Source organism: Oxyura jamaicensis, chromosome 1 (genome assembly GCF_011077185.1).
Source record: "Oxyura jamaicensis isolate SHBP4307 breed ruddy duck chromosome 1, BPBGC_Ojam_1.0, whole genome shotgun sequence".
Taxonomy (NCBI): domain Eukaryota; kingdom Metazoa; phylum Chordata; class Aves; order Anseriformes; family Anatidae; genus Oxyura; species Oxyura jamaicensis.
This window is the reverse complement of record NC_048893.1, coordinates 31,628,919-31,655,787: the sequence shown is the minus strand read 5'-3', so window position 1 is coordinate 31,655,787 and position 26,869 is coordinate 31,628,919. Positions and strand designations below refer to the sequence as shown.

Sequence of the window (26,869 nt, the reverse complement as noted above, 5' to 3'; positions counted from 1 at the left end):
CCTGGTGACAGGACGAGGGGGAATGGGTTTAAGTTGCACCAGGGGAGGTTTAGGTTGGATGTTAGGAAGAACTTCTTTACTGAAAGGGTTGTTAGACATTGGAACGGGCTGCCCAGGGAAGTGGTGGAGTCACCATCCCTGGAGGTCTTTAAAAGACGTTTAGATGTAGAGCTTAGGGATATGGTTTAGTGGGGACTGTTAGTGTTAGGTCAGAGGTTGGACTTGATGATCTTGAGGTCTCTTCCAACCTAGAAATTCTGTGATTCTGTGAACTCTAGTTGTTTCTCACCCGCTTATAGGTGAGGAGAAACCTTATAACAGGCTTTTATGGCTGGCTAGGATAAAAACCCAGAGCAGCTCCTCCTGTTTATGATTCCCCTGGGCACTTACATGCCATTTTAGTTTTCTGTAGAATAAGTTATTCAGTGTCTCTGCAGAGACAGATACCATTTAGATACACTGGAATGCTGCCATCAGTGGAAACAGAAAAAATAATTTTACTTAGACTTGAGGAAAACAGTGATGGGACAAATACGGAGCTGAGAGCAGAGTTCTCATCTCATCTCCATCACCAATTCCCCACATGAGCCAGACAAGCAACAAAGCATTTTCACCTTCAAGATACAAGGACTGACAAGCTGCTGCCCAATATAAATCCTTTTGTCATCATTTACACTAATATAAAGGTCAGTGTAACTTTACTGGCAGGTGTGGGTAACACCTGATTAATTTGGCCTGAAAAAGCTTTATCTGTTAGCTTTTCCTTTGCTTCAGTTCTCTGTTGTAAAAAAAAGGGGGGTATTTGCATACCTATCTCCATGAGTTGCTATAAAGATCAGTCCCTAATGTCTGCAAAATGCAAAGCCTTTTTTATTACTGCCAGTGTAGGAGGCAGTGATTTCTTTTGTGATTTGGAGTACTGTACGAAATTACAAAAATAGCTGTTTAATGGAGGCTTTAAAGGTACTTACAAAAGTTTAAGTGAAACTCGACAATCTTTCTAACCATTTAAAAGAGTACTTGAAGATCCCATTTCAAGTAATGTAAAATAACAATAAAAAGAAACGAAGGAACAAGTAAAATCATCTTACTGAGAGCCCTTTATTAAAGGAAGTTTTATAATGAATTTTAATTCAAATCTATTGAAACTTTTTATTTTAATATCTCAGTTTTTAAGAAGAAGTTGTGTATTTTAAGTCTGTTGCAGTCAGCAGAATCACACCAAAGTGTGATTGGATTTTAGCAATAAAGAGTTTTATGAAGCCAATCTATCTGATTATTTATCTATTTATTTATTCATTCTGTAGAAACTGTGTTTGAACACGTCAAATTTGTAGTGTTTCCTGAGCACAATCACAAGTATAGATTTCAAAAATCTGACCTTCTGGCTACAATACCATAACTCTGACTTTGACAGGTCCTAAGATTTCTCCATTTCGGGCTTAGCTTTACTGTCACCTTCCTTACATGTAGGGTGCAGCCAGTGATTTCACTCACAGGTTAACAATCCTCACTTGGTTTGATGCAGGATTCTATTATTTCTTAGCAGGTTGAATGAAGAGAAGATCTCTCACGCTAAAGTACAAACTCATATATTATGCAATACCACACAGGAAAATTAATTCTGTGCTGTGGTTACACAGGCATCTTCTTAATTGCTCTTCTGATGTATTGATCTTCAAAATGTGTGAGTTGAATTGACCTATGGCAACAACACAAGACACCATTTTCAAGGTACTGTAGCTGTTGTGAGAATAACCTTCCTTTTCTACTAGGCATGCCCCAACAAAAAAAATGAATGATACCCTGGTAATCTGGGCATTTAAACTTTCTTTCTGACCATACTCTAAACATATTTTATCAGTAAAACAGCATCAGGCATGAAATCCACACAATAGGAGTTTGTCACTGATATGATTACACTCTAAGGAATGTGAAATGTGAAGCGTAAAAAGAGACGACAGGTCTATACAGAAGGAAACTGGACACCAGAGGCAACTGCAGCTTCTTCCAACTTCATAATAAAGTTTCTCAGCTGAATATCTGTCCCTCAAAATAGTGTCGTTTAAGACTAGCAACAGTCTCTTCTTTCTTTATCAATTTCAGCTGTGCTCTCCTTTGTAAAGAAGCACAGATTTTATACATCATTTTGTTAGGCAAGAGTACTGAGATGTTTTTTCATAATAAACCAGATTTCTTTCCACTTTTCCCTTTACAGTTACCAAGTTCATCCTACAGACCCTGAAAGAATTCAGAATTAAAGAAATGCTTTGCTGTGTACCACTGCCATCTGCTGCTAATCTCTCCCTGTGGATACAGAAGGCCTTATTTCACCATATATTTAGTCCATTAAAGATCTTCAGCTGAATTTGCACAGTCAATTCAATTTTTTTTATAATACTTATTAAGCAACCCCTTCCCATTCCACTATAGAACTTCTCATTAGACATCTCAGATTTATTGAGGTAATGGCTTCAAATACCTATATATATTTTTTTTGGCCAGTCAGTGAAAAAGGTTTGTGCTTGCAGACTCAAACACAACCAGACAACTGTTCCAGAAAGGAAGTGTCCATCTTAGAGACTCCAACAGTTTGTGCATTTGCCATATGTACTCCACGATCTTCAGTAAGAACATGTTATTTCTAGAGCCCCACTTCACCAGTACTTTTGACTCCCACACTTTCACACCCTTTCTAAGGAGTACATCACATGTCAGAATGCAAAATTGTTGTGCAGTTACTTTAATTTATATGGTACTCTGACTTCAGCTTCTAAATACATGTAATCTGGATATGTCAAGATCTGCCGCATAAATGCCATCAAGAAGCACGTACAGTTCTACATGAAAAAGAGCAAAGGAGAGTATAATAAAGAAGAAAAATGAATGTACGACACACTGATTTATAGCTGTATGGCTACCTGAAACTACAAAACAAATCAATTGAACAATATTTGAGCTGTGGGAAAATGTATTGTCTCCCTTACACCTTGTCTTTTGAAAAAGACTGAGCCATATCTTTCACCTCCAGCATTTGGAGAACAGAATAGCTCCCATTAATATTTGACATGATCCTTCATTCATTTTTTAAGCATCTCAGAATACTCAAGATTTCAGAACACAGATCATCCCTGTTCTGGAATTAAAAGAAACTTTATGATCAGAAAAAAAATGCACGGATAAGTGAGGTTAAAAGGAAGCAAGTGTTAGGCCTCACTTTCACATTCACTGCAGTCAGAAGACAATCACCTTAACTTCTAAGCACACCACTACACAATGCCTAGGTTGTCAAGTCTTGGCTTGCTACCTCATTTTCCCCTTCTGCCTGGAATAGTTGAGTTCCTTACCCCCTACAGATGAACCCGTAATGTAGAAAAAGCAGTCACAGAACTTTCATTGACCACTGAAACCCGCGAGGTACACTGTGCTCATGCAGCCCTGGGCAACGTGCCATGGTCTTTTTGACTAGTTTTGCAGAATTCCCATTTGCCTGATGGATATACCTGTTGCATGAGTTAGTTTTTAAGGGGGTTTGGAAGGTACAAGGGAGCACTAAGACAATTAAATCAGGTATAGGTTTTCTGTGCTTTAACAGTGAGATCGATTACAATGCATTTATATACTCAGAATTTTATCTTACACTAAGAGTTATCCCAGCAGCCTTTACAAAAGCACTGGTTTCAGTATTATAACATCAGAAAATCACACAGTAGATGTAATTAAAAAAGAAATGTGACTTCACTTTTTAAATCTGATGAAGTTCCATATTTTCAGAGGAATGCGGTGTGTGTTAAGGCATTCAATTCTAAACAGTAAACATCTTTTTCACTTTTCTCCACCTCCTGAGCCTCCTACAACCAGAACTACTGGAGAACAGTGTGCATATTGGTTACAGGTATATGTTGTCTTTGATCTAGGCTAAACAGAGAACTAATGCTAAAAATGTATCTCTTCCTCTGTTCCAAAACCCAGGAAAACTACGTCCACATCCATGTGGCTGGGTAACTACAATCATCTCTATCTACTATCATTTCTGGCCTTGTATTAAGTCCTCTTTAGAACAAGGAAATCTTTAGTGGATTAAGTCTTGTTTTCATATAAACACATGCGGCTTCTGAAGAGCAAAAGCACATTAACAATCAACAAGAGGACTATTCAAAACATGGAGTTCACAGGCGAACTCACATTATTGCAACTAAAGCATGAAAGCACAAAAGAGCAGCTACTTCTGAAAGGTCACACTGCTTTTCAGTATGTCTTGATTTATTCTCTTTTCACCTACAGGATAGCAATAACAGGTATTGTTTAACATCATCTACATAATCTGCAAGCGGTAGAGGAAACAGTTCTTGAGAAAGTGAGAATAAGGGTGGAAAACAAGTGCACACAAGGCCCACACATCTCAGAGAGCTCCAGTTATCTGCAAGTCTCTTTTTACCATCAGGTGTTTTCTTGGACTGGGACTGAGGCTGGGTGGTAAACTAGGACATACACAGTGAGACCCACCCAACTACCTACCACATCAGCTAGGCTGTATATGGCGTACAGCTTTATGGAGAGCAGAAAGAGGTCTTTGTGTGTTTTGGCAATGGTAGCAGCAGAGACACTTTCCAGAAGGAATGTAGCCTGCACTGCACTTGGAAAGTGCGCCAGTGATGGAAAGAAACTCCACAGCAATCTTGTAAGAGGCAGCTTGCTGTCACCATGGTCAGTCTCAGAAAGCAGGGTCTAACTTTTTGCATTTGTCAGCTCTTCATAAACATTGTGGGAATTTCTGCTGTTGTCAATTTAAAAAAGAGACATCCATCTTGACACCTCAGCCCACAGATATGGAGAGAAGGGGGGAATAACAAGTATGTTAATTTTTCTGACTGTGACAGAAATTGGAAACTTGCAAGCACAAAGAATTTAAAATTGTATTGTAGAGGTATTACATCCAGGAAGAATATCTAGATATGTTCCACTGAGTATAGTAGGGTACCAGAAACTCTGTGCTCACTCACTGAAGACTATTGGGTTGATGTTACCAGGTGAACCTTGACTGACCATCAGCAGACTTATGGTCCCAACAGAAAAATTATCAGAATTCAGGTCTGAAAAGGGAGTGAAGAACCCGACATAGGACCGAGCTGAGAATGTGGACTGCTCTTCTGATAATTAACAGAATCTCTTTAGCCAGCTTGAAACAGCTGTTTTCTTGTGGTATGACCATTCGTCAGCTGCACTGCTTGGTCTGGAAGCAGAAGATCTGACATTACTTTTTGATTTCTAAGGCAAAGAGAACTACCGTGAATTAAGCCTAATTTTGCAAAATCCATTCTCGGGCCACTCCTCTATGTTTTCCAGTTCTGGGTCAAAAGTAAAGAACATCAGAGTGCCTAGAACATCAACTGCAGCATTCTCACAGGATCTTTAGGTTGTGTTCATATACCGACAAAAATGACCAATAGTTTTCAGATTACTGAAAATGCTCAAGTGCTACTGCTCAATTCACATGGTTTAAATCAAATATAAATCAAAGTATTTCATTGATTGATTAATGCTACATAATTAATCAGCAGTCAGTGAACTATATATTGGGGTCAGTGCCAGCACTATAACTGATAAATCACAATGTCTGACACCAAATGTTAACAAACATTTTTGAGACCCTTCTATGACTAATCAACAAATCCACTCAAATCAACACACTACATACACATAGTAGGATGCTTCTGCTTTACGTGCGCCTATCATTCCCTAAAATCCGATGATTTATACACTGGAGAAAGAACATCCCACAAAATCACATATGCACACTCAAGGTGCAGGTCCCTGCTTGGTGCATGGTGTACTAGGAGCACGCTTGTTGGAGGCAGGCTGCTCGTGGCATTCAAAAGGGAGGATGCTCTGCCTTCTTGAACTCTGAGGTGGAGCTGATGGTAGTCTTCCTCAGAAGAAAAATGCTGAGGCTTTTATTGATAGATATACCAAGCACATGTTTTAAAGCCCTGAAAATGGTTATCTTCAGGCAACAAAGACACCTGCTGTGAGGATGAGCTGAAAGAAGTCACTTGCTGGGAAAGTGACAGGGATGAAGTAACACCTCTGGCAATGCCTGGTCAGAATTCAAATGACAAGGTAACAGGGGAATACAAAAAAAGATCAAGCTTGGAAAGGCAGATAATTATAATCTAGAGCACATGAACAGATGGCTACACCATCAATCAATGAATAAATAATAGTGCAATCTGACTTGATGGGATGATTGGATGAACTCAGATGACACCAGGCACACTCCACCTTATATAACTAGATCCCAGCCATGAAGAAAAGCAGGATGTGGCACATTTGTGCCCTACAGAACTGAAAATACAAAATTAGTGGTCTTGTACGTCTGGGTGTATGAACACCAGTTGTGTTAATGACTATACATGTAGGTTATCAACTGGAGATAAGAGATAGAACAACGAGCTACAGAATGGCTCTACAACTCGCCCGTAAGAAGGGGAAAAAAAGCAAAAACAGAAATGCAAAAGAACAAGAAGAGCAAATGGCATTGTGTCTGCTTCTTTGAATGGAAAGAAGCACGTTGCCATCAATGTCGCTGTTAGTCACATTCCTGTGCAGCCCTGGCAAGTGATTTTAGTAACGCATCACCCACTTTGGTCCTTCCATTTCATGCTTCATAGTTAAGTATCATTTCCACCACTGAAGTACAGTGGAATTGTTAGCTATACAGTATTGCAGACGCCACTGCAAATTCAATTACAGTTTTATTTTGTCATTTGATATGTCAGTGGAATAGAAACAATCAAGAAGATTGACAGTGATCATACTCTGAATTGTCATGCCCTATCCTTGACAGAGGCATGAGTTAGAAAAGGTGTCAGTCATTCAAGACTCCTGACTCTCCAAACTACTATGGAACAAGTGCCAAAATGGTGGAGTTTTCTCTCCTTGTAAAGATAAAATAAAATAAAATAAAATGCTATGCTTTGCAGAACAGCATTTTCTGGAGAGAAGGATCACTCTTTAAGACTCACTTAATTTAAGAACTAACACTTGTGGCTCTGCTTTTATAAAGGAGATATGTACAGAATCTCAGAAACTTCATTATTTTTAATGATCATGTTACATTTTCTTTCAGCATTTTTAAAGCAGTGTCCTGGCCTATTTCAAAGGAGGTTTCATTTTTTAGTCACACTAGTATTTTATTTTCAATATATTGGCACTGCAATAGTTTGGTGTTTCTGTTATTTTTTGCAACATGATAGTATTTGCACTATCAAGGTTGCTCACTTTGAGCATGCCCTGTTACCTCATACACATTATGAGATGAAATAAAAACAAAGAGGCAAATCAACCTAATTTCTGCATAGTGGCAATGAATCCCTTGTTCCTCTAGGATGTCAAAATAGGTAGTCACATCTCAGAGCAAATGAGGACAAGAATAATCTTCTCTTTTAATGGACACAAGGGAAGCACTTCAAAATCATTTAATAGCTTGTTCTTCTATTCTACAAATATTTTACAGTATTGCAAAGGCAACAGGCAAAAGTAAATATATCCAAATACAGTTAAAATTCATGCTAATAATTTTGCAAAGAATGATTTAATGGCAATAAGTAAACACCTATTCTTATTACAAAAATGAATACAGAATAAAGCAAATAGAGCATAATCTACAGGTACTGTACATCTACCAGAAAATAAAATCAAATTACAGGTTTACTAAAGTATAATGTATGGGCTACATTACTTCACCGTGCACTGTATGTTATAGTAAAGCATTATGCTGCAAGTTCATAAAGGACACTAGCATTTACAAGGTCAAAATGAAGAGTTAAGCAAGTATACATTTGCTGCTGTTAAATACTTCTATCCTAAACTAAGGCAGTTATATTGTAGCCACTGCCTGTACAGCAGGGAAGCAGAGAAAACATATATACCAGCAACAAGTCCAAGAGGGACCCGAGTTAAAAGACTTAAACATCCACAGGTTCCTGTGTCCAAAACGATGATTCAAAAAACAGCCACCTAACAATGGAAATCACCAAACCTTGGCAAGATCCTCCTTGTCCAACCCTAAGAGATCCAAAAGGCTGTATGTTATTCAGAAAAGAGAGGTAATTTATCAGTGGTTGATGTTCTCTGAAGCATGTAATCCACACACATATTCAGAATATAGGTCTTAGAGCAGACAGAGACATTTCTGTCTTCAGAGTAACATTAACAGTCGTGCTCAGGCTCTGCTGCCCCTTCTGGTATATGCCAGAATATTTGTTTGAATATTGTCTTTGTTTCATACAAAGTGTTTTCACGTTAATTTTTGTTCACCTACAAAACCATGTGCAGGCAATAATATTCAAGAGTTTTGAAAGAAAAGGAAAGATAAAATGAATGAAAATGAGGGAAAATGTATATATCAATTTTAACTGCTAGGAAATAAGCTCTCTGCCTTTCACCAAGAAGCCACACAAAGGTGGCTCCAAACTGCTCTGCACATTCACAGTTCCCGAGCTGGGACAGTGTATTTCATACAAACAGCACGTTCAGGGCCACTCAACATTGTCTGAGTATTTCTTTAATGGCAGCAGGGAACACCGAGGCTGTGAAAGGAGTGCTAAGTGGCTGGCTCTGTAAATATCAGGAATGGGGATATTTCAGAACACGATTACTGAATGAGGTCAACAAAGCACGTGGATAAAGGAGACGTGGTTGAAATAGCCTAACCTGAATTTTTTAAACGGCTTTTGAAAAATCCTTTATCAAAGGCTTCTATAGAAACCTAACAGTCAGAGCTTTAGGGAAGGTCTTTATGTTGATAAATAACTGGTTCAAAGACAGGAAACAGGAGGTAAGTAGGTTAGCCAGACAGCACTTGCAATGGAGGGAGGTCATTAGTGGAGTTCCACAGGGATTTGTGCAGGGGATGCAGTTGTTCATCATATTCCTAAGTAACCTTGTGAAATGGGTGAGCAGTGAGGTGAGAAAGCTTTATAATGATATTAAGTTATTCACAGTAATAAGGATGATGACTTGCTGACTGTGAAGAACTGAGAAAGGTCCTTACGGAAGGAAGTCCCTAGGCAATAAAACGGCAGATTAAATTCTTTGTAGATGAATGCAAAGTGATGCACAAGGGGCAAAACAATTCTAGCTTCACATATGAAACAAAAGCCCTCAGCTGACCATTATAGCCCAGGAGCAAGATCTTCAGGTTATGATAGATAGTGCCATGAAAATGTCATCTTAGTGTCCCATACTGTTCCATAGCACCATCCTCCCCCATCCTTCTCCACACTATTAGGAGCTATTAGGAAAGGAATAGACAACCAGGGAATATCACAATCAGCCACAGGCCTAACTAGCTACACCATCACCAGCCATGTAGGACACGTTAATCTCATAAGATGGGAAAAAACAAGAGCCCCCTGCATCACGGACTGAAGATAAAAAATGTCCAATAAAGAAAAATGAAAAGAACAGAAGAAAATACAGTTCTTTCAGCACTAACAGAGCCAGAACATGTAACAGGGTTAAATTTGTCCTCTGGAATAACAAACACAGAAAACCTGGTATGTCCAGAAAAAAAGCAGTAAAGTACATCTCCTGGAGCTTTTTCAGTTAGCACTGAAAATCTCAGAGAACAGAAAATCTTGCTCACAGAACAGATAAGCTTTTTCAAGGCAAGCAGCATTCCACTACAAGTTACATGTCATTATATATAGCCATGATCCTTCAGGAAAACTTGAAAGATGTGCCTCTGAGGCCTGAGAAACTTCACACACCAGGAAAATTGTGTTTTTGGGGTCAATATCCTGTTCCATTAATAACAAAAGGTAGGTGTGGATTCACCACTCAGTAATAACCTTTTGAAATCCCAATCCTATGTCCTCACAAGAAGTCTTAGGTAGGTTTCTACCTCCACATCCAAGTGGATAGGAAGTGTGTCTGTCAGTCCTGGATAATGGGTCAGTGGTGACCTATCATTCTTCCATCCAGAGCACTGGAAGTGCTACTAGTTCTTCTGCTAAGATGGTCAAAGACAGAAATGGTGCTAGGAGTATTCATGGTCCCAGGTGAGGGAAAAGTCCAACTGAGATTAAGTGAATTCATCAGAAGGAACAGCCAGGAGCTGTGACAGTGATTCAGCTTACACTCTAGGGCACTGTGACGAGTATGGCACTAAAGCACCATGCTGAGAGAAGTCTTAGTTTCTCCATTTTTAAAAAATAAAAAATAAAATAAAATAAAATAAAATAAAGCACGATGCTACAGATTTATTAAATGCTAGTTTGATAAATAATAAATGAAACCATCCCTTGAGTCTGTCATTGCTCCTGATGATGTGAGTCAGAGGAGTCTCTGTGGCTCAGAGATCTCTCGAACATTCTCGAGTATCATCTAGTAGTTAATGAGGAAAAAGCAAGTTTCAGTTAAATTACTTTGCAGCAGGAAGATAAATGGGAATAGTATGCCCTGTCAACAGGATCAGCCCCTGATAGACTCATGAAGGTTAGTGTCCGTCTCTGGCTGAAGTTGACTGCTTCAGCTTCTTCAGCTTTTGATAATACTAGCAGTCAAGCTATAAGGACCTTGTTTGTACTCCTTCACATGTATGTAAGGCTTGTAGGCAGGGATATGTCATTAATCTAAGCAGCAATGACAGGTGGTAAGCAAATCTTTCAATGTTGTATGAGCATCATTCATAATGCAATGCTAATATGTGATCTTTGGAGAGCCCAAAGAGCCATCACCCAAAGTGGAGGTCAAAGTATTGACAGTCTAAAAGCCAACACTGCCTGGAAAGAAGCAGGGAAGCAGAGTGTTCCTTCCACCCCACTAGGAAGTTGCAAGGAACAGAGGAGGCTCTGAGAGTACTCTGCCTTCTCTGTCAATACTCAGTGCCATCCACTCCTTTAGGTAAATTTTTAGCATGCTTTACTCCACATGCTCAGGACTGGGTCTTCACAAAACCGCAAGTTTTTGTAGCAACTTGCTCATTTATACAGAGAAGGTCAGGAGGCCACCCATCTCTAATCATCAGAGGTTCTGCCCTGGCACAAGTTCTTTCCCCAGCCTGCTCTCACTCTCCCAGACGAAAGCCCTAATTGTTAGTTTATAGGCTTGTCTGGGTGAAATCTAACCTTTCTAAAAAAAAAAAAAAAAATCTATCCTACTGTGCCAGATCCTGTGGCTTCTGCCTCAAAAGCACTCCCCAGGAGAACAGTATGCATTCTATGAGAGCAGGAGACTGTCAGAGAAGGCACTTCCCTGACTTCAAAGAGGAAAAAGGAGAGGCAGTTAGTGTATTGAATCCATTCCTCTCCTCGCAGACCTATTTAGAACATCTAACACTTCCTACAGACTTCAGCAAAGACGATTATCAGTATTAGAAGTTCTTGTCTAGAAGTGCAAAGGAGAAGCTCTTGTGCACCTGGAGCATGGCCCTATCCCCATTACACAATGGAAAAAATGTTTCTGATTTTATTATGAATTGAGTCAGACTGTCACCAACCTAGTCAGTGAGCTAGGAAGTGTTGAGGAGGAAGGCTTACTTCTTCCTTTTCAATCTGAAACAAACAGCAATCCAAAACATATTTTCCCATTTCAATCACTTTCCTGATTTAACAAGCCTGTACTAGGGCAGCACTATTGTTTATTGATTCCTCATTTTGAAAATGTAATACCATCTGTTTTGCTTTATTTACAAACTTTCCTATTAAACAGGGAATAAGATCTTAATTCCAGTATGGTTCCAAGGCACTGAAGTGAAGGCAACATCTGTTTTTTCATCTTCTGTTTTGCAATCTAAAGGGTGGGTGGTTTCCTACAGAATCTTCCTAAACATTAGGAAATAGAACCATACTGTGGATGTGAAAATGTGTAAAGATTCTATAACAGCCTTTCTTTTTCCTGTTTCCAAACAGGATTGGAAGACTCCGTAACTGCACAACAAAAAAAGGGCCTGCAGCTGCTGGTCAACAGCCATCTGAATGTGAGCCAGGTGGCCAAGAAGGTCAAGGGCATCCTGGCCTGCGTCAGAAATAGTGCGGCCAGCAGGTCTAGGTTAGTGATTGTCCGCCTTGTATGCAGCATTGATGAGACCACACCTCAGATACTGTGTTCAGCTTTGGGCCTCTCACTACAAGAAGAGTTGCTTGAGGGTGTGCAGAGAAGAGCAATGAAGCTGGTGAAGAGCCTATAAATCCTATGAGGAGTGACTGAGGGAATTGGGGATGTTTAGTTTGGAGAAGAGGAGGCTTAGGGGAGACCTCATCGTATCCTACAACGACCTGAAAGCAGGCTGCAGTGAGGAGTGTCGGTATCTTTTATCAGGTGGCAAGTGAGAGGATGAGAGGCAATGACATCAAGTTGCACCAGTGGAAGTTTAGATTAGATATTGGAAAGAATTTCTTCACAGAGTGAGTGATCAAGCACTAGTACAGATGGCCCAAGCAAGTGGTGGAGTCCTCATCCCCAGAGGTATTTAAGAGGCTTGTGGATGTGGCACTAAAGGAAAAGATTTAGTGATGGGACTTGGTAGGTCAGGTTGGACTTGATGATCTTGAAGGTCTTTTCCAACCTAAATGATTTATGATTCTATGATTTTATAATATGTAGTAATCCCACAGAAGACTCATGTTACTCTGATATTGTTTCCATCCTGGGTTTGACATGCAGAAAGTCAAGCAAACTCAAACAGTATAAACTACATGACTATTTCTGTTCATATAGAACAAAATTGCTAAAGTTAGGCTGTGTGAGGGATTTTCACCAATGTACATGCTCCCCACTGTTCTTAATACCTTTACACCTGACACTGTATATTTTTGATGTTCCTAGGCTTAGTTGTCATTTCCATAGACTGATTCACACATTTTGTCTAGAGATTTGCAAAAACTGCCCCACCAGTCTCTCCCAGTCTCTCTCATTCTTTAGTGATAACTCCGTCCTCCACTGGAATCTGATTTGGCACAATCCAAATTTTCCTCCACTGCTGAAAAGACTTGAGAGGGTTCTGAGTACACAGGAAATGGAGGATCAGAAGTCTCATGACTCTTGAATCAAGCCATTTCTATGCTTTATAAAGTGCTGCATGTAACAGTTTTTTTTATTTGTTGGATTGGTGGTGTTATTGTTGTTTTGTTTTGATCTTTTTCCTTTAAGGAAATGAAGAAAAGGGGGACTTAATAAGTGTAATATTACCTAATGTAGTGTGACGTACACAGACTCTGCTGTCGGAAATCTAAGTCATGTATGTCTGATGAACATGTCCCCTCTCAATTCAGCTTAGCTTATGCATCAACTTTCCTTACACAGTTGTATAATGCTATTGAAGCCCATAAAATAAAGGGTCAAGTTAAAGGCATCCAAAAGTAGCCCTGAATTTTATTACTGATTCAGTAAAAACCCACATTAATGGTCATTATCAGTCAACTCACCAACTCTGCAATGTCCTTATTGTGAGCTTGCATGTACAGATGGTTTGCTCTGCATTTGATTTTCATGGCCACCATTTCACAGAGCATAATTTGTCTTGGACAAACCACTGACATACTAAACAATATGCTGGAAAAAATCTTTGATGCTGTTTTTCTTTTCTTTTCTTTTCTTTTGTTCTCTTTTCTTTTCTTTTCTTTTCTTTTCTCTTTTCTTTTCTTTTCGTTTTTTTTCCTTTTCTTTTTTCTTTTGTTTTCTTTTCTTTCTGTCTGTTGTACAGTATGTTCCAAATACGTGGAGAATAGAAGATAAAGTGCAGTAAACTCAGACTCCTCCTCTCAGACTATTCTTATAGTTTTACAGACTATAGTCTTAGAGTCTCGCAGTGATTCTTATTTGAAACTATTTCTATAGTGTTTTCTCCTAACACATACCAGAGCCCTAAAATTCATACACCTTGGCTTGTTCCTTTGCTAACATCATAGGTTATTACAGTCACTGGCTACACTCAGTGCTCAGATTTTTTTTCCCTTCATGTTTATATGATAGGTGATATACATTCATCATTAGGCAATGTTCCCTGTTTTAATGAACCCCCTTAGAATTATGTTGATCATTTTGAATAAACAAACTGAGGTATCAACGAATCACTAGGGAAAAAAAATGATTTAGATTAATTAAAAACAAAACTGAAAGCTTAAAAATCATGAACTCCTTTCCCCAGTTTAAATAAATGTCATACAGACGTCACTTACTAATGTAAGTCATAATCGTTACTTCTTACCTACACTAATCATAAAATCTAATGTTACTTAAGAAAAAAAAAAAAAGCATTTTTTATTACTTTGTATTTAAGAAATGTTTTTCCCGAAAAATAAAAACACATTTGCATATGCGTCTTGTTACCAGTTAACTGTCATTTTCTCATTCTCTTTCACTAAGTAGGTAATTGGATAGCCAACATTTCAGGAAATATTTTTTTTAACCGCTATAATCCAAGTGAAAAGCAGCCTCATAAACACATCTAATCTTTTCTAAAAGTTTATTCTTCTAAAGCTGTAAATTAAAGACAAATTTGATCTGATAGTTTCAATTCAAACAATCTACCTTTGAATTCTGAGAAATAACAGGTTTACTTTCTTTCTCTTACCTCCATTTCTTTTGATCACATCATTCAATTAACTGTATTTCTTTTTAATGCCTTTCATTGTTTGTCTTGAATTATTACTCTCAGTTTCACCAGATAGCCAGTCATGATGTCACTTCATAGCAAAGAAGGGCCACCGACCATGCTGTCTTTACATAAGTCAACAGCAAAATTCCCACTCATAACAGAAGTAACAAAGTGATGCTCCAATTCATCTCAGCTGAAACTCCTTAGGTTTCCCAGCTAATTAAATACACTGCTATTATGCCACTTTGCCATTTGTCTTTTTTTTTCTATTTCTGAGTTAAAATACTTGAATACTTCAAGAAATTGAATTTCTCCCATCTCCTCTTTTCCTTGAAACACAAAAATTTACTCCTTCTTTTTCTTTTAAAACATAATATTGTATTTCTTACCATCCATGCTGTGACAAAATCTCCCATCCAAGTCCCAACTGCAGCTACCTTCATAAAATTTTCATTCCTGATGCCCATGAAGTCTGTTATAATGTATGCACTGTGGAAACAAAAACACAGGCTGTAAGCTAAACATTTTGGCTTAATGCAGTTATAAAGAATTTGCTTTAGTGACAAAATTTATGATTAACTGTGAAAGATTTCCCATTTCCTGCATAATCACTTTTTCTGCTAGATGTGAGTCTTGACATAGTACTGAACTGGGATGGGTCAATTCCAATTAGAAATGGAAATGTGAATCTGATTTTACAGCCCACGTCTCTTTTGAAGGTGCTGAAATAACTATAGGCAAAGGCTTTAAGATTATGAACGGCTTCTAGAAATAAAAAATATTTTACACTTTTTACCTCTTTCTCTGTACAAATGGAATTGTAACATTCACAGTATTGGTGAATTTGCAAAATCTTTATGAAGAAAAATGAAAATCTTTAACTTCTCTTCAAAAGCTAATTGAGTCACTTGACTTTTAGCTCTTCCAGGTATACACATATATGTTTCTAAACACAAGAGAGCAAGCAATAGAGAATTTCAGTAAGAAGCCATTGTTTCTTGATATATATAACAATGTATTTCCATACATAAATTTTACTTAAATCCTAAAGAACCACTTTCATTCTGTTTAAATAGTGCAATAGATAGGATTTAAAACCTTACATGGTAATTTGACCTCTACTCTTAAATTCATCATGAAGATAAAAGGACAGTTAAGGAGGTAAAATTAATTGTGCTGGATTAAAAATTCTTTAGGAGAAAGCCCAGCTTTTAATGTAGTCATATCCTTGGCTAAAAGGCTTTTATAATATTTAGGAAGACACGACTCCCCTCAGGAGCTAACACATTGAGTAATTATGGCCATTATATTTTAACTTCCCAAGTGATATCTGTGTTTTCAAGATACCTGGAAACACTGCTTATATAACGCTATGCCTATTTAATGATATGCACAACCAACCCAGTTGCATATAACAACTTCTTTGAACATTGCATTATTCAAACCTTACCATTATTATATACTCAATGTTGTAAATTTCTAGTAGCGAGGGACGATATTGATGCAACTGGATCAGTGCAAGTTGACCCCTCTGTCTAGAGCAGTCCTATTAAAATCAAATCTTTTGATCAGGATACAGGGTCTTGCTCACACAAATACATGTACAGCACTGAATCACTACTTATATCTAAGTTAGTAAATTGTAGAGTATAAACGTTAATGTCAGTGAGTGGCTCTCTAATGGCTCTTTTGATTATACACATTTGGTGACCTTTTAGCTAATGTTACCAAAAAAAACCATGCATTTTTTAAATCAGTTAAACGTCTAATCAGCTGGCGTGGAATTTCTGCTGGAATGAAAGTGATAATAATAATAAAATGGGAAAAAAACACCAGTTTTTCCAAGCTATTTTTAATTATGTTCCATGTAGCTAGTAAGATCATTGATATTCTAAATTTGTCATGTTGCTAACAAAGATCTAAGAACACAAAAACAGCTCTACTGAGTCAGTCTAAAGTCCCTCTGTTCCAGCCTCCTGGCTATAAGAGAGGGCAACAGCAGATACCTAGGAATGACTGTAAGAGCAGGCATGCACACACTTCCCAGATGCATTTTCCCCATCTCTCTATAACTAGGAAACAATTGGACTTCTTTTTTTTTCCTGCATCTTGGTTGTGTCAATCTTGTAACAACTTGTTAAGCTGAAAGACAATCAGGTCTGCATTCCTTAAGGAAGTGTCTCATTAATAAAAAAGGCACAATGTGAACATCAGTTGTAAGAAGTGGCCCCCAAAAGCAACCTGGGCATCTTTATCATTTTCATCAGTGTGAAACACATGCAGAAAAACATAGTTCTCACCTTTTTTTATTCCCATTTCTCATATGCATTATACATTCTCATATGCATTATACATGATTACAGGTGTACAGAAACTGGCTGAACACTTGCACAGTACTGATGAAAACCAGGCCACTAAGGTAACTCCTATAGCCCACTGCATTTAGTGAGCTGACCCCAGCCACCCACAGCAGGCTGACGTATACAAAAAGGCTGAGAGGCAACTTATCATTGCATATAGGTGTTAGCATGTTGAAGAGAGCAAACTAGAAATAAACCATTTTTTAAATGGAAATTGAAATTCTCCATGTAGTCACTCATTTTCTTTAACATTAAAGGTATCTCAAGGCTTACACTAAGGTCAGACAGGGTGGACATAATACTCAAATACATAGAAAGGACTTGAAAGCATCAGATCATCCTAACAATCCTTTCTGAAATTTGAAATATGAGGATTTGAAACATGAAAGCATCTGAGAAGCCTAGTATAAATTGTGTATCATTATCTATAATGAATGCCACAATTAAATATGCAAATTGACAGAACTTCAGTTAGAGTTAAAATAACATTATTATGAAGAAACTCATAAGAATGTCATCTATGTATATTTTAAGTGCATTTACTGATTAAAATACAATTACAACTTTTTTATGGATTATGAAAAATATTTTCATGACTATCCCTGCCTTGCTAGGAACAGTAATGAAATACACTTCTATTTTATTAACTATTAGGGAAACATCACTCCCATTTTTAAAAAGGGTAGAAAGGAGGACCCAGGGAACTACAGACCGGTGAGCTTCACCTCTGTGCTCAGAAGATCATGGAAAAGATCCTCCTGGAAGCAATGCCAAGGCACATGCAATACAAAGAAGTGATCCAAGACAGCCAGCATGGCTTCACCAAGGGCAAACCCTGCCTGACCAGTCTGGTGGCCTTCTACAATGGAGTGACTGCATCATTTGACAAAGGAAGAATGATTGATGTCATCTTCCTGTATTTCTGTAAGGCCTTTGACATGGTCCCACATGACACACTGGTCTCCAAATTGGAGAGATATGGATTTGATGGGTGGACCATTCAGTGGATAAGGAGTTGGCCTGAAGGTCACACCCAGAGAGTGGTGGTCAATGGCTCTATGACCAAGTAGAGGCTGGTGACGAGCAGTATCCCTCAGGGGTCTGTCCTGGGACCGGTACTGTTTAATATCTTTATCAATGACATGGACAGTGGGATCGAGTGCACCCTCAGCAAGTTTGCAAATGACACCAAGCTGCGTGGTGTGGTTGATACAATAGAGGGAAGGGATGCCATCCAGAGGGACCTGGGCAGGCTTGAGAAGTGGGCCCACGTGAACCTCATGAGGTTCAACACGTCCAAGTCCAAGGTGCTGCACCTGTGTTGGGGCAATCCCAGACATGAGCACAGACTGGGAGAAGAACCAGATCTGGGGGTTTCTGGTGGACAAGAAGCTCGACAGGAGCCAGCAGCTCGTGCCTGTAGCCTGGAAGGCCAACTGCATCCTGGGCTGCATCAACAGAGGGGTGGCCAGCAGGGGAGGGAGGGGATTGTGTCCCTTCCTTTGTGAGGCCCCACTTGGAGCACTGCATCCAGGCCTGGGTCCCCCAGAACAAGAAGGATGTGCAGCTGTTAGAGTGGGTCCAGAGGAGGGCCACGAGGATGATCAGAGGGCTGGAGCACCTCTCCTATGAAGAAAGGCTGAGAGAGCTGGGGCTGTTCAGCCTACAGAAAAGCCTTGATGACTTCATTGCAGCTTTACAGTACTTAAAGGGGACTTATTAAAAAGATGGAGGTGACTTTTTGCTCAGTCAGATTAATGACAGGACAAGGGGGAATGGTTTTAAACTAAAAGATGGGAGATTTAGATTAGAGGGTAGGAAGAAATTCTTCCCTCAGAGGGTGGTGAGGCACTGGAACAGGTTGCCCAAAGAAGCTGTGGATGCCCCATCCCTGGAGGTGTTCAGGGCCAGGTTGGATGAGGCCTTGGGCAACCTGATCTGGTGGGTGGCATCCCTGCCTATGGCAGGGGGTTAGAACCAGATGATCTTTAAGGTCCCTTCCAACCTGAGCCATTCTATGATTCTATGATTAGCATTACATCCCAGTCTCTGCAGTATTATTTTCATTTTAAAACACAAAGAGAAGATGACTTGTTTTTTAAAATATGGATTTGGGGCTGCTAAAAATGAAAAAAAAAAATCCACTTTTAATTCTCATGTTTTAATTTCATGCAAATGAGAGTTAACTGACATTTTTTAAAAAGCCTTGCTTGCCTCATAGTGTAACATGGCTATATATTTTACCAGTAAAAATATATATTTTACAAAGTAAAATTAATTCTATTTTGGAAAAAGTTCCCCATAGTTTTCTCTCTTTTAGCTAGTGATCAGAGCAGTTTTCTTTAACTGGTTACTCTCTTTCATGGCTAAGACCCAGGTCTGCCAGGAGGGTTAATAGCTGTTGGGTTCCAGATAGCTTTCATGGTCCACCTGGGTTTTCTATTGTTTGTCAGAAGGATTCTGTTTGTTTTGCCATAATCAAATTCTGTAGCAAGGTACATTCATATTGCATGAGCAGCACAACCTCAGAAAACACTGACTGGAAAAACACAGCAGTTAAAGCTCATAACTGAGCAAAAAGCTCTTCAGAAACAGAGAGGATAACTAAATAATTAAAGGCTGAGGAGCCCATGCTTTTGAATGCTATAGATAAAGCACAAGCTTGTAACTGGGATTTGGGACAAACCCACTATTAATCTTTGATAATAAAACTGGAAGCTGCTAAACAATGGAAATTGCTCTTTCCAGGCCAAAGCCTGTGGAAGGCAGACTGCCTTTTTCACACAACAGGATAAAGCTAAGGAACCAAAAGACAAAGAATAAAAATTAAAAAAAAAAGGGGGGAGACTTGAAGTAGAAAGACATAGTTCTAAAATAGTCCCAAAAATATCATCATCAAGTGATGTCTACATCCATGTTGTTGCAAAAGGTAAGCTAATAACAGGCGATCAGAAAATGATGTACAAGCACAATGTATTTCATCACTTATCGGAGTTCATACCAGAGTGTGCCCAGACCAGACAAAAGAGGGAAAAAACAGCACTGCCCCCAAAGAAATTTTTCAAAGAAAGGGAGATTTCATTTTTTTTGCTTTTTTTAAAGAAGGATGACACTTCAGCAGCCACCAAAATGACTAGCAGTCTGAAAGTACACAGAGCATTTTTAAGATGGATACAGATGTACAAGGCACAGTGATGCTATCAACATTGTTACAGGCACTGAAAGAAAAGCCACAGCTGAAACTCAAGGCTGAGGCAGCGTCGGTGCTTTCCTCACCATTGCATGAATCTAAATGTGGGATTTAGCTTGAATTTAGACACTTAAGTTTAAACATAAGCCAGGGATCCAAACTCTCAATGGAGCCTTAATCAAGATAGTAAATGAAGATTAGAGCATGATTCGTCTTTACCCTACTGTAGACGTGCTAGGTGGAGGAGTGGTATACCTTTTGTTACTGCAGGATAGCTAGCATGTCAAAACACTACGTTCATATACCAAGAGCCATTGTTAAACCTAGGTGACTACATCATTCTAAGTGCTGTGACATATCCTGGTCTCCAGCTGATAATCCAAATGGATCTGGAACTCCGCTAAATCCCGTGACACATCTGACAATCCAGACACATCTGAACTGAACCTAGATCTAAATGGACTTCAGTGAGAGTGTTGACACTTATGGGAGGTTGTAGTTGCCTCAGTGTAGTTGCCTCAGTAATGCCTACAGGGCATTGGTGCATCTTAACAATCCTTCAGATGGCTTTTTGCATGCTCCACAGTATCTAAGGTACAGGGCTGGCACATAGCACACAGCCTGTTCTGTACAGAGCCTGCAGGAATGGCACCTATGGAATGGAAGCTTGAGGCTCTTCCAAAAGGACAGCAGGCCTAGGTGTTGTCTATCTTATGAAAAGTGATTAAAAGTCTGTACATGTTCTGCAGTCTGACACATGCTCTTATGAGGCAGTTTTATTATCTGGCATTCCCCCTAAATAGTCAATTCATTGAATTCATCTTCTTTGGTGCACCTGACAAAGTGGAACATGTTGAGGATGGCCAACAAGTGACAGCATGGGAGTTCACACAGTCTGAAAAGATGTGCGTTTTGACATGTCACCACAAGCTTCTTGATTTAGCAGGGGCAAAGAGTGTCAGAATAACTGAAAACATACACAAAAGGCCATAGATACAGTTCCTGATCCATATTTTGCACTCTAAAATGACAGAATGGCAAATGAGAACATGGTAGCACTTTGCTCAGATGAAATCTACCCCTCTGCTGCCAGAAATTGGAGTCATCTGGAATCAGAAGATGCAAAGACAGGATCTGCTGACCTATAAACTGGCACACCATAATGAAAATAGTGTTAACACATAGCTACCTGCCAACAGTACAGACAGCACACCTAGTCACACGGTCACCAACCGTTCCCAGTGAATACTTTGGAGGTACAGATTAAACTTTTTCTATGAGACCAGAACAGAGAAAATTAAGAGGCACTGAACCAGATATTTGGCTTGACAAGGCATCAATGAGGTAACTGCTACTAGAGGCTCAGCAGGCTAATCTACATGACACAACAAAATGAGGATTCAGTAATGGCTTGACCATAGCAGGACTCCCCCGAGACAGATCCATGGCACAGTGCAGAACACCTGAGACTAATGGACTGAGGCTGCAACTGAACACTGTTGGTAACTTATTTATACATGTTTTCAGAAATCAGGCACCAGAACTGTAATTCTGAAAATTTCTGCTCATCAGCCTACAGGCCCAAGGGCTGCCTAACATACTCTGGGGACTTAGTCTTTCAAGCTCCCAAGCCATTTAAAGTTCTGCTGCTAGGCACGTACAGGAGTGTTTGACTATCCACAGGAATAAGCATTTTGGCTCACATCCTGTATTGATTGTTATCAATAAAATAGTTATTCCTCCTCTTGGTTTGCCTGCAGAGCTCCATCTGTAAAGTGTTTTGCAAGCCTGCCTAGTAGACAAGGCCCATTGAAAAATGCAGCAAACACTGAAAAACTCAGCAACCTTTCTGCCTGTTAACGTAGAGAGGTGTATGTACCTAACTTAAATGGTAGGAAACACATGAGATATGATCACTCATCCAGGGAATACTGGTTCAATCCCTTTCCAAGTTAGAGGACTGCATCTCACTATCAGAACCCATAAAAAAAGAGGATGAGAAATACATGTTTCAGCCTATTCTGCTGAAGGATAACTCAAGACATATATCTCATACTACAGTTGCTGGATTTGAGTGGGATATCCCTTCACAACTTCCACATATGATAGAGGAACTTGCTTTATTTCAGATTTAGAGCAGTTAAATGGATTCCACCAAAGTCCTGGTTTTGGCTGAGTTAGAGGTGTGGGTTTTTGTTTGTTTGTTTGTTTCATAGTAGCTGTTATGGTGCTGTGTTTTGGATTTCAGATGAAAATAATGCAATAATGCTGATAACACCCCGATGTTTTAGCTGTTGCAGAGCAGCACTAAGCCAAGGACTTTTCAGCTTCTCATACTGCCCTGCCAGCAAGGAGGCAGGGGGAGCACAAGAAGCTGTGAGGGGACAGAAGCAGGACAGCTGACCCAAACTGGCCAAAGGGGTATTCCATGAGTCATGATAATCAATAAAACTGGGGGGAGCAAGCCAGGAGAGCTGCTCAACACATGAGTTTTACCTTTTTTCTGATTCTCTTGGCTATCACATTGAGACAGGAGGGAAGAAGCAAATGGCTCAGCTGCCTGCTGGGTTAAACCAAAACAGTCTTTTCTAGACATCATATGAGCCTCTACAGAGACTCAGGACAGGAGTCTAGATTAGATCAAAACTATAGGGTAATTAAGGTGCTTAAAGTAAGTTGGCTTACTTGTAACCTGTTAAAACAGATGTTAAAACATATTCTTGTCCTTAATATAGCTCCTTGATTTCAAATTGAGGAATTTCTTTGCTCACTGAATGCGTTTTTACACATCCTGTACCAACAGTCCTCAAGTCCAGTAGAGTATGGACTTCTCTTTAGGGGCTAGGTAATATTCATACAGCTTAACTTTTGCCTAATGACACTAGTCTTCCTAGGCCGTCTCCACAATCCAATCCAAGAGTGCAACCTCCTTGGGCTAAATCTTTGCGAGTGTTGGCAGATACTCCCAGAGCGTTTAAATGTCAGAATCTGATACACCTACATTTTTTTTTGGGGGGGGGGGTCAAACTTTAAATGACACAAAATCAGAGAGCAATAGTGGCTGAATTGGAAACTGAACCCAGATTTTCCATCTCATAGATGAGCAACGTTCCCCATCACTGTGCTGTGCTTCAATGCAGAATGCTGTACTACTCCTACAGGTTCTGCTACAAAGCCCTTCCTACGGATGAGATAGTCTGAGAAAAAACACAAAAGATGATTGACAAGAGAGTTTGACAAATTGTTTGATTGTTCAAATGTATTATACCCATGGGATATTTTTTTCATATTTTCCAGGCTCTTTGCTGTTCTTGTGCATTGTGTATCACTACAGGTATATTATGTTTAGTCAGACAAAACAAAAAAAGGCTGCAGAGAGCATTTAGCATGTCAGGAGCAAATAATGGTTACACCACTCAGCCAAGGGCAGGTTGCCTGAAACACTTCTACTGCTACTGTGCTAACAGATGAAGGCTCGCATTAACTTACGTCGCACAGTCTTACAAACTTCCCACCACACTCACACAGGTACAACCAGTGCAGCAGTTTATTTGTAGCTACTTATGCTTCCACTTAAACTCTGTAACAACTGTGTAAATTATCTTACTGAATGACATAAATGGCATCAATGATATAAAGGGTTGCCTCTTGCCTTTTTTACAGACCTGCTGCTAAATGAATTATTTACTGAGAATTGATGATCATTATGGGTCATCATATGGGTTATCCCTTCCAACTCGGGATATTCTATTCTATGATTCTAATTGTTTTAGTGGATAATCAAACAAGCTAAAAGATTTGTTTCATCTTTTAGTATCTCTTTGAATAGGCTAGAAAATTTCTGTAAATAATCAACGGGTCTGTAGTATGAGCTGATAGATGACATGTCTTACTTGATTCACTCTATTTGCCTCTATACTATGACGTCAAAATAGTTTTTTAGTAAAAAGATCTAAAATGCCTAGGTGCCCAGGAACACAAACTGTGACAGGTATGCCCAGGACAACTGGCCTTGGGAATACCCATTTTGAGGGTTTAAATCAGATCTTGACTCACCACTTTGTACCACACCACAGACATACAAGTTTGCAGTCTTAGCCCCTGCTATATGCATATGGAGAAGGACAATTGCCTATTTTCAACAAGCTGTTAAACAGCAAGCTAGATTACACACATGAACATTGATGAAAAATGTATACCGAGTTTCTAAAATTTAGAAAAATGCAAATCTTTGTTGTTTTTTTCTTTATATCTAACTTTTGTTAAATGTCATAGGTTCACTTCATCTGAAAATGCAGATAATTGTTCGGCAAGCAATATTTTTAAAAAGTAGTTACTAAAATTTGAAAATAACTTTAACAGAAACGAAGGAACAAAACAGGTGTTTGGGAAGTTTAAGTTAGGTTAGATGGCTGAGGGAGGTGATTGTTCCACTCTTCTGTGCTGGTGAGGCCTCACCCTGAGTACTGTGTGCAGTATTGGGCACTAAAATATACGAAGGGCATAAAACTACCAAAGAGTGTCCAAAGGAGGGCTGCAAAGATGGTGCAGGGTTATGAGGGTAAGACCTATGAGGAGGGGCAGAGGTCCCTTGGTTTGTTCATCCCAGAGCAGAGCAGGCTGAGGGGAGGCCTCATGGCAGCCTGCAGCTCCCTCACAAGGGGAGCGGAGGGGCAGGCGCTGAGCTCTGCTCTCTGGGGACAGCGACAGGACCCGAGGGAACGGCATGGAGCTGGGACAGGGGAGGGTCAGGCTGGGGGTTAGGGAAAGGTTCGGCACACAGAGGGTGGTCAGGCAGTGGGACAGGCTGACCAGGACAGTGGTCACGGCACTGAGTCTGATGGAGTTCAAGAAGTGTTTGGACAATGCTCTCAAACAGAGGGTCTGATTTTGGGGTAGTCCTGTGTGGAGCTAGGAGCTAGACGCAGTGATGATCCTTGTGGGACCCTTACAACCCAAAATATGTTATGATTTTATGATTCTATAATTCTATGAACACTTCATTTTCAGGAAGCTGCACTAATGCCATGCAGCTGAATGACAAGTAGCCAAAGGACTGTCCTTTCTGCATAGACTAGGGGATTCCTTGTGTTTCACTAAACACTGGAAGACACTGCAAGAACCTCTTGTGACTTCCATGAGTGGAATGAGACAAGGTGCTTTGCTACAGTTAAGATCAGACCAGTGTTTGCTTTTAAAAGCAATCCTTTGGATGTGGTTTGAATTTGAGAACTGGAAGTCCAGATGAATGCAATCTGCATATGGATGCCCATTTGTAAAGCAATGGAGATATGACATATGACTCACCTTACACTTTGCATCAAACTTATGCTAACTTGAGGTGGAGGAGTGTAACTGCTGCTAAATAGGGTACTTTTTTTTTGTTGTTTTTGCAATACATCAGTACAGTGTGTTAAGTTTTTGTTTTGACATTTTTATTTCCAGAATTTTGCTGCAGAGACATCAGCATATCTGAAGCTGCTCAGACATAGACTAGAAGGCTATTTCCCTGGCACACAGACTTTAAATGATAATTTTAAATCCAGTCCCATTACCTTTTATATAAGCTATAAGGTTATTGGATTGGGCTGGTGTGCTTGTAGTGCAAGTGCTACGGGTACGTCTCTTTCTTCAAAGTTATGAGAAAAACAAACAAACAAAAAAAAAAACAAAAAACAAAAAAGCTAAATTTATTATTATAAAATGGCAGGTCATACATAGTGTGGAATCACTTAAAGGAAAATATTGCTTTTAATGGACTGGGGAAAAAAAATCTGAAAATATAAGCATATTTTCAAAATATAAAGCCGTCCAGTTCTCAAAATTGAAGATTATCTCTCAGGGGTGGGTTTGAAATTTAACTTATTTATTTTTAGAAATATTTAGCTAGATTTTTTTAAACCTGTTTCTATAATTTCTCCAGCTTTCTTTCTAAACTTTTATATTATAAGCATTTTCAAGATTTTAATATCTTTTGCTAGTTCAGGACAGAAAATTCTTTTAATTTGCCAAAATTCTTGTGAGACTGAAAAAACATGTCCAAATCACTTTGGAATAGCATTTGTTTTGCAAGATTTTTCTTTCAAAAAATGTATTTCTACCTCAAACTATAACACAAAATACGGTCAGGTATTCCTTTAGAAGATTCAAAGCTTAACTACAGATAGGAAAACATTCATCCTACAGTAAAAGTTAAGGGAACTTGAGGCTTAATTATATCTGTAAAGTATCAAAATCACTTTACCAGTTTTCTATTTTCCTTTTAATTATTTTTTCACAAGAAACTTATGTTAACTTATGAACCAAACTCAGATCATGTAAGCAAAGTTCTCAGAGTGTGCAAAATAGATTGTGTAGGACTTCTAATGACTGTTTTTAATTAGCTGGACGAATCTGGGATTTTGTATCATGATCATTAAAATTGTGAATAATAGTTCAAAAGTGTCAAGGTTGTAGAACAGGTGATTCTCTGCCGATATTTTAGAAGTAGTTCTTTGATTTCTTTTCTCTGTAAAGATAACTAATATCTTAAGTGAATCAGTCAGGAACAAGACAGTAGATGATAACATCTGAAACTGAGTGGATGGATAGCAGGGGCAGAATCCATCTACTTCGCATTGCAGAAGTGCTCTAAAAAAAGGAACAGTGAGTAATACCTGAAGTAGAGCTTGTGGGATGTTGGCTGTTTTTGTAGAACGGAGATTGGACTATATGAAA

General features: G+C 39.1%; 1 protein-coding gene and 1 long non-coding RNA gene across 7 annotated transcripts in view; one reads left to right on the top strand and one right to left on the bottom strand.

The window, feature by feature from the left end:
• Positions 1 to 26,869, bottom strand: part of TMEM117 (transmembrane protein 117) — a 215,246-nt gene that overhangs the window by 103,183 nt on the left and 85,194 nt on the right. For all 6 annotated transcript variants that reach the window (XM_035329012.1, XM_035328993.1, XM_035329002.1 and 3 more), the window contains exon 4: positions 14,992 to 15,091. In XM_035329012.1, the coding sequence (XP_035184903.1) occupies positions 14,992 to 15,091 (100 nt within the window). The remainder of the gene's footprint in view (positions 1 to 14,991; positions 15,092 to 26,869) is intronic.
• Positions 1,658 to 26,869, top strand: LOC118168554. The gene is made up of 3 exons (XR_004751644.1): positions 1,658 to 1,668; positions 12,176 to 12,178; positions 26,820 to 26,869. It is a non-coding gene; the product is annotated as an uncharacterized LOC118168554 (long non-coding RNA).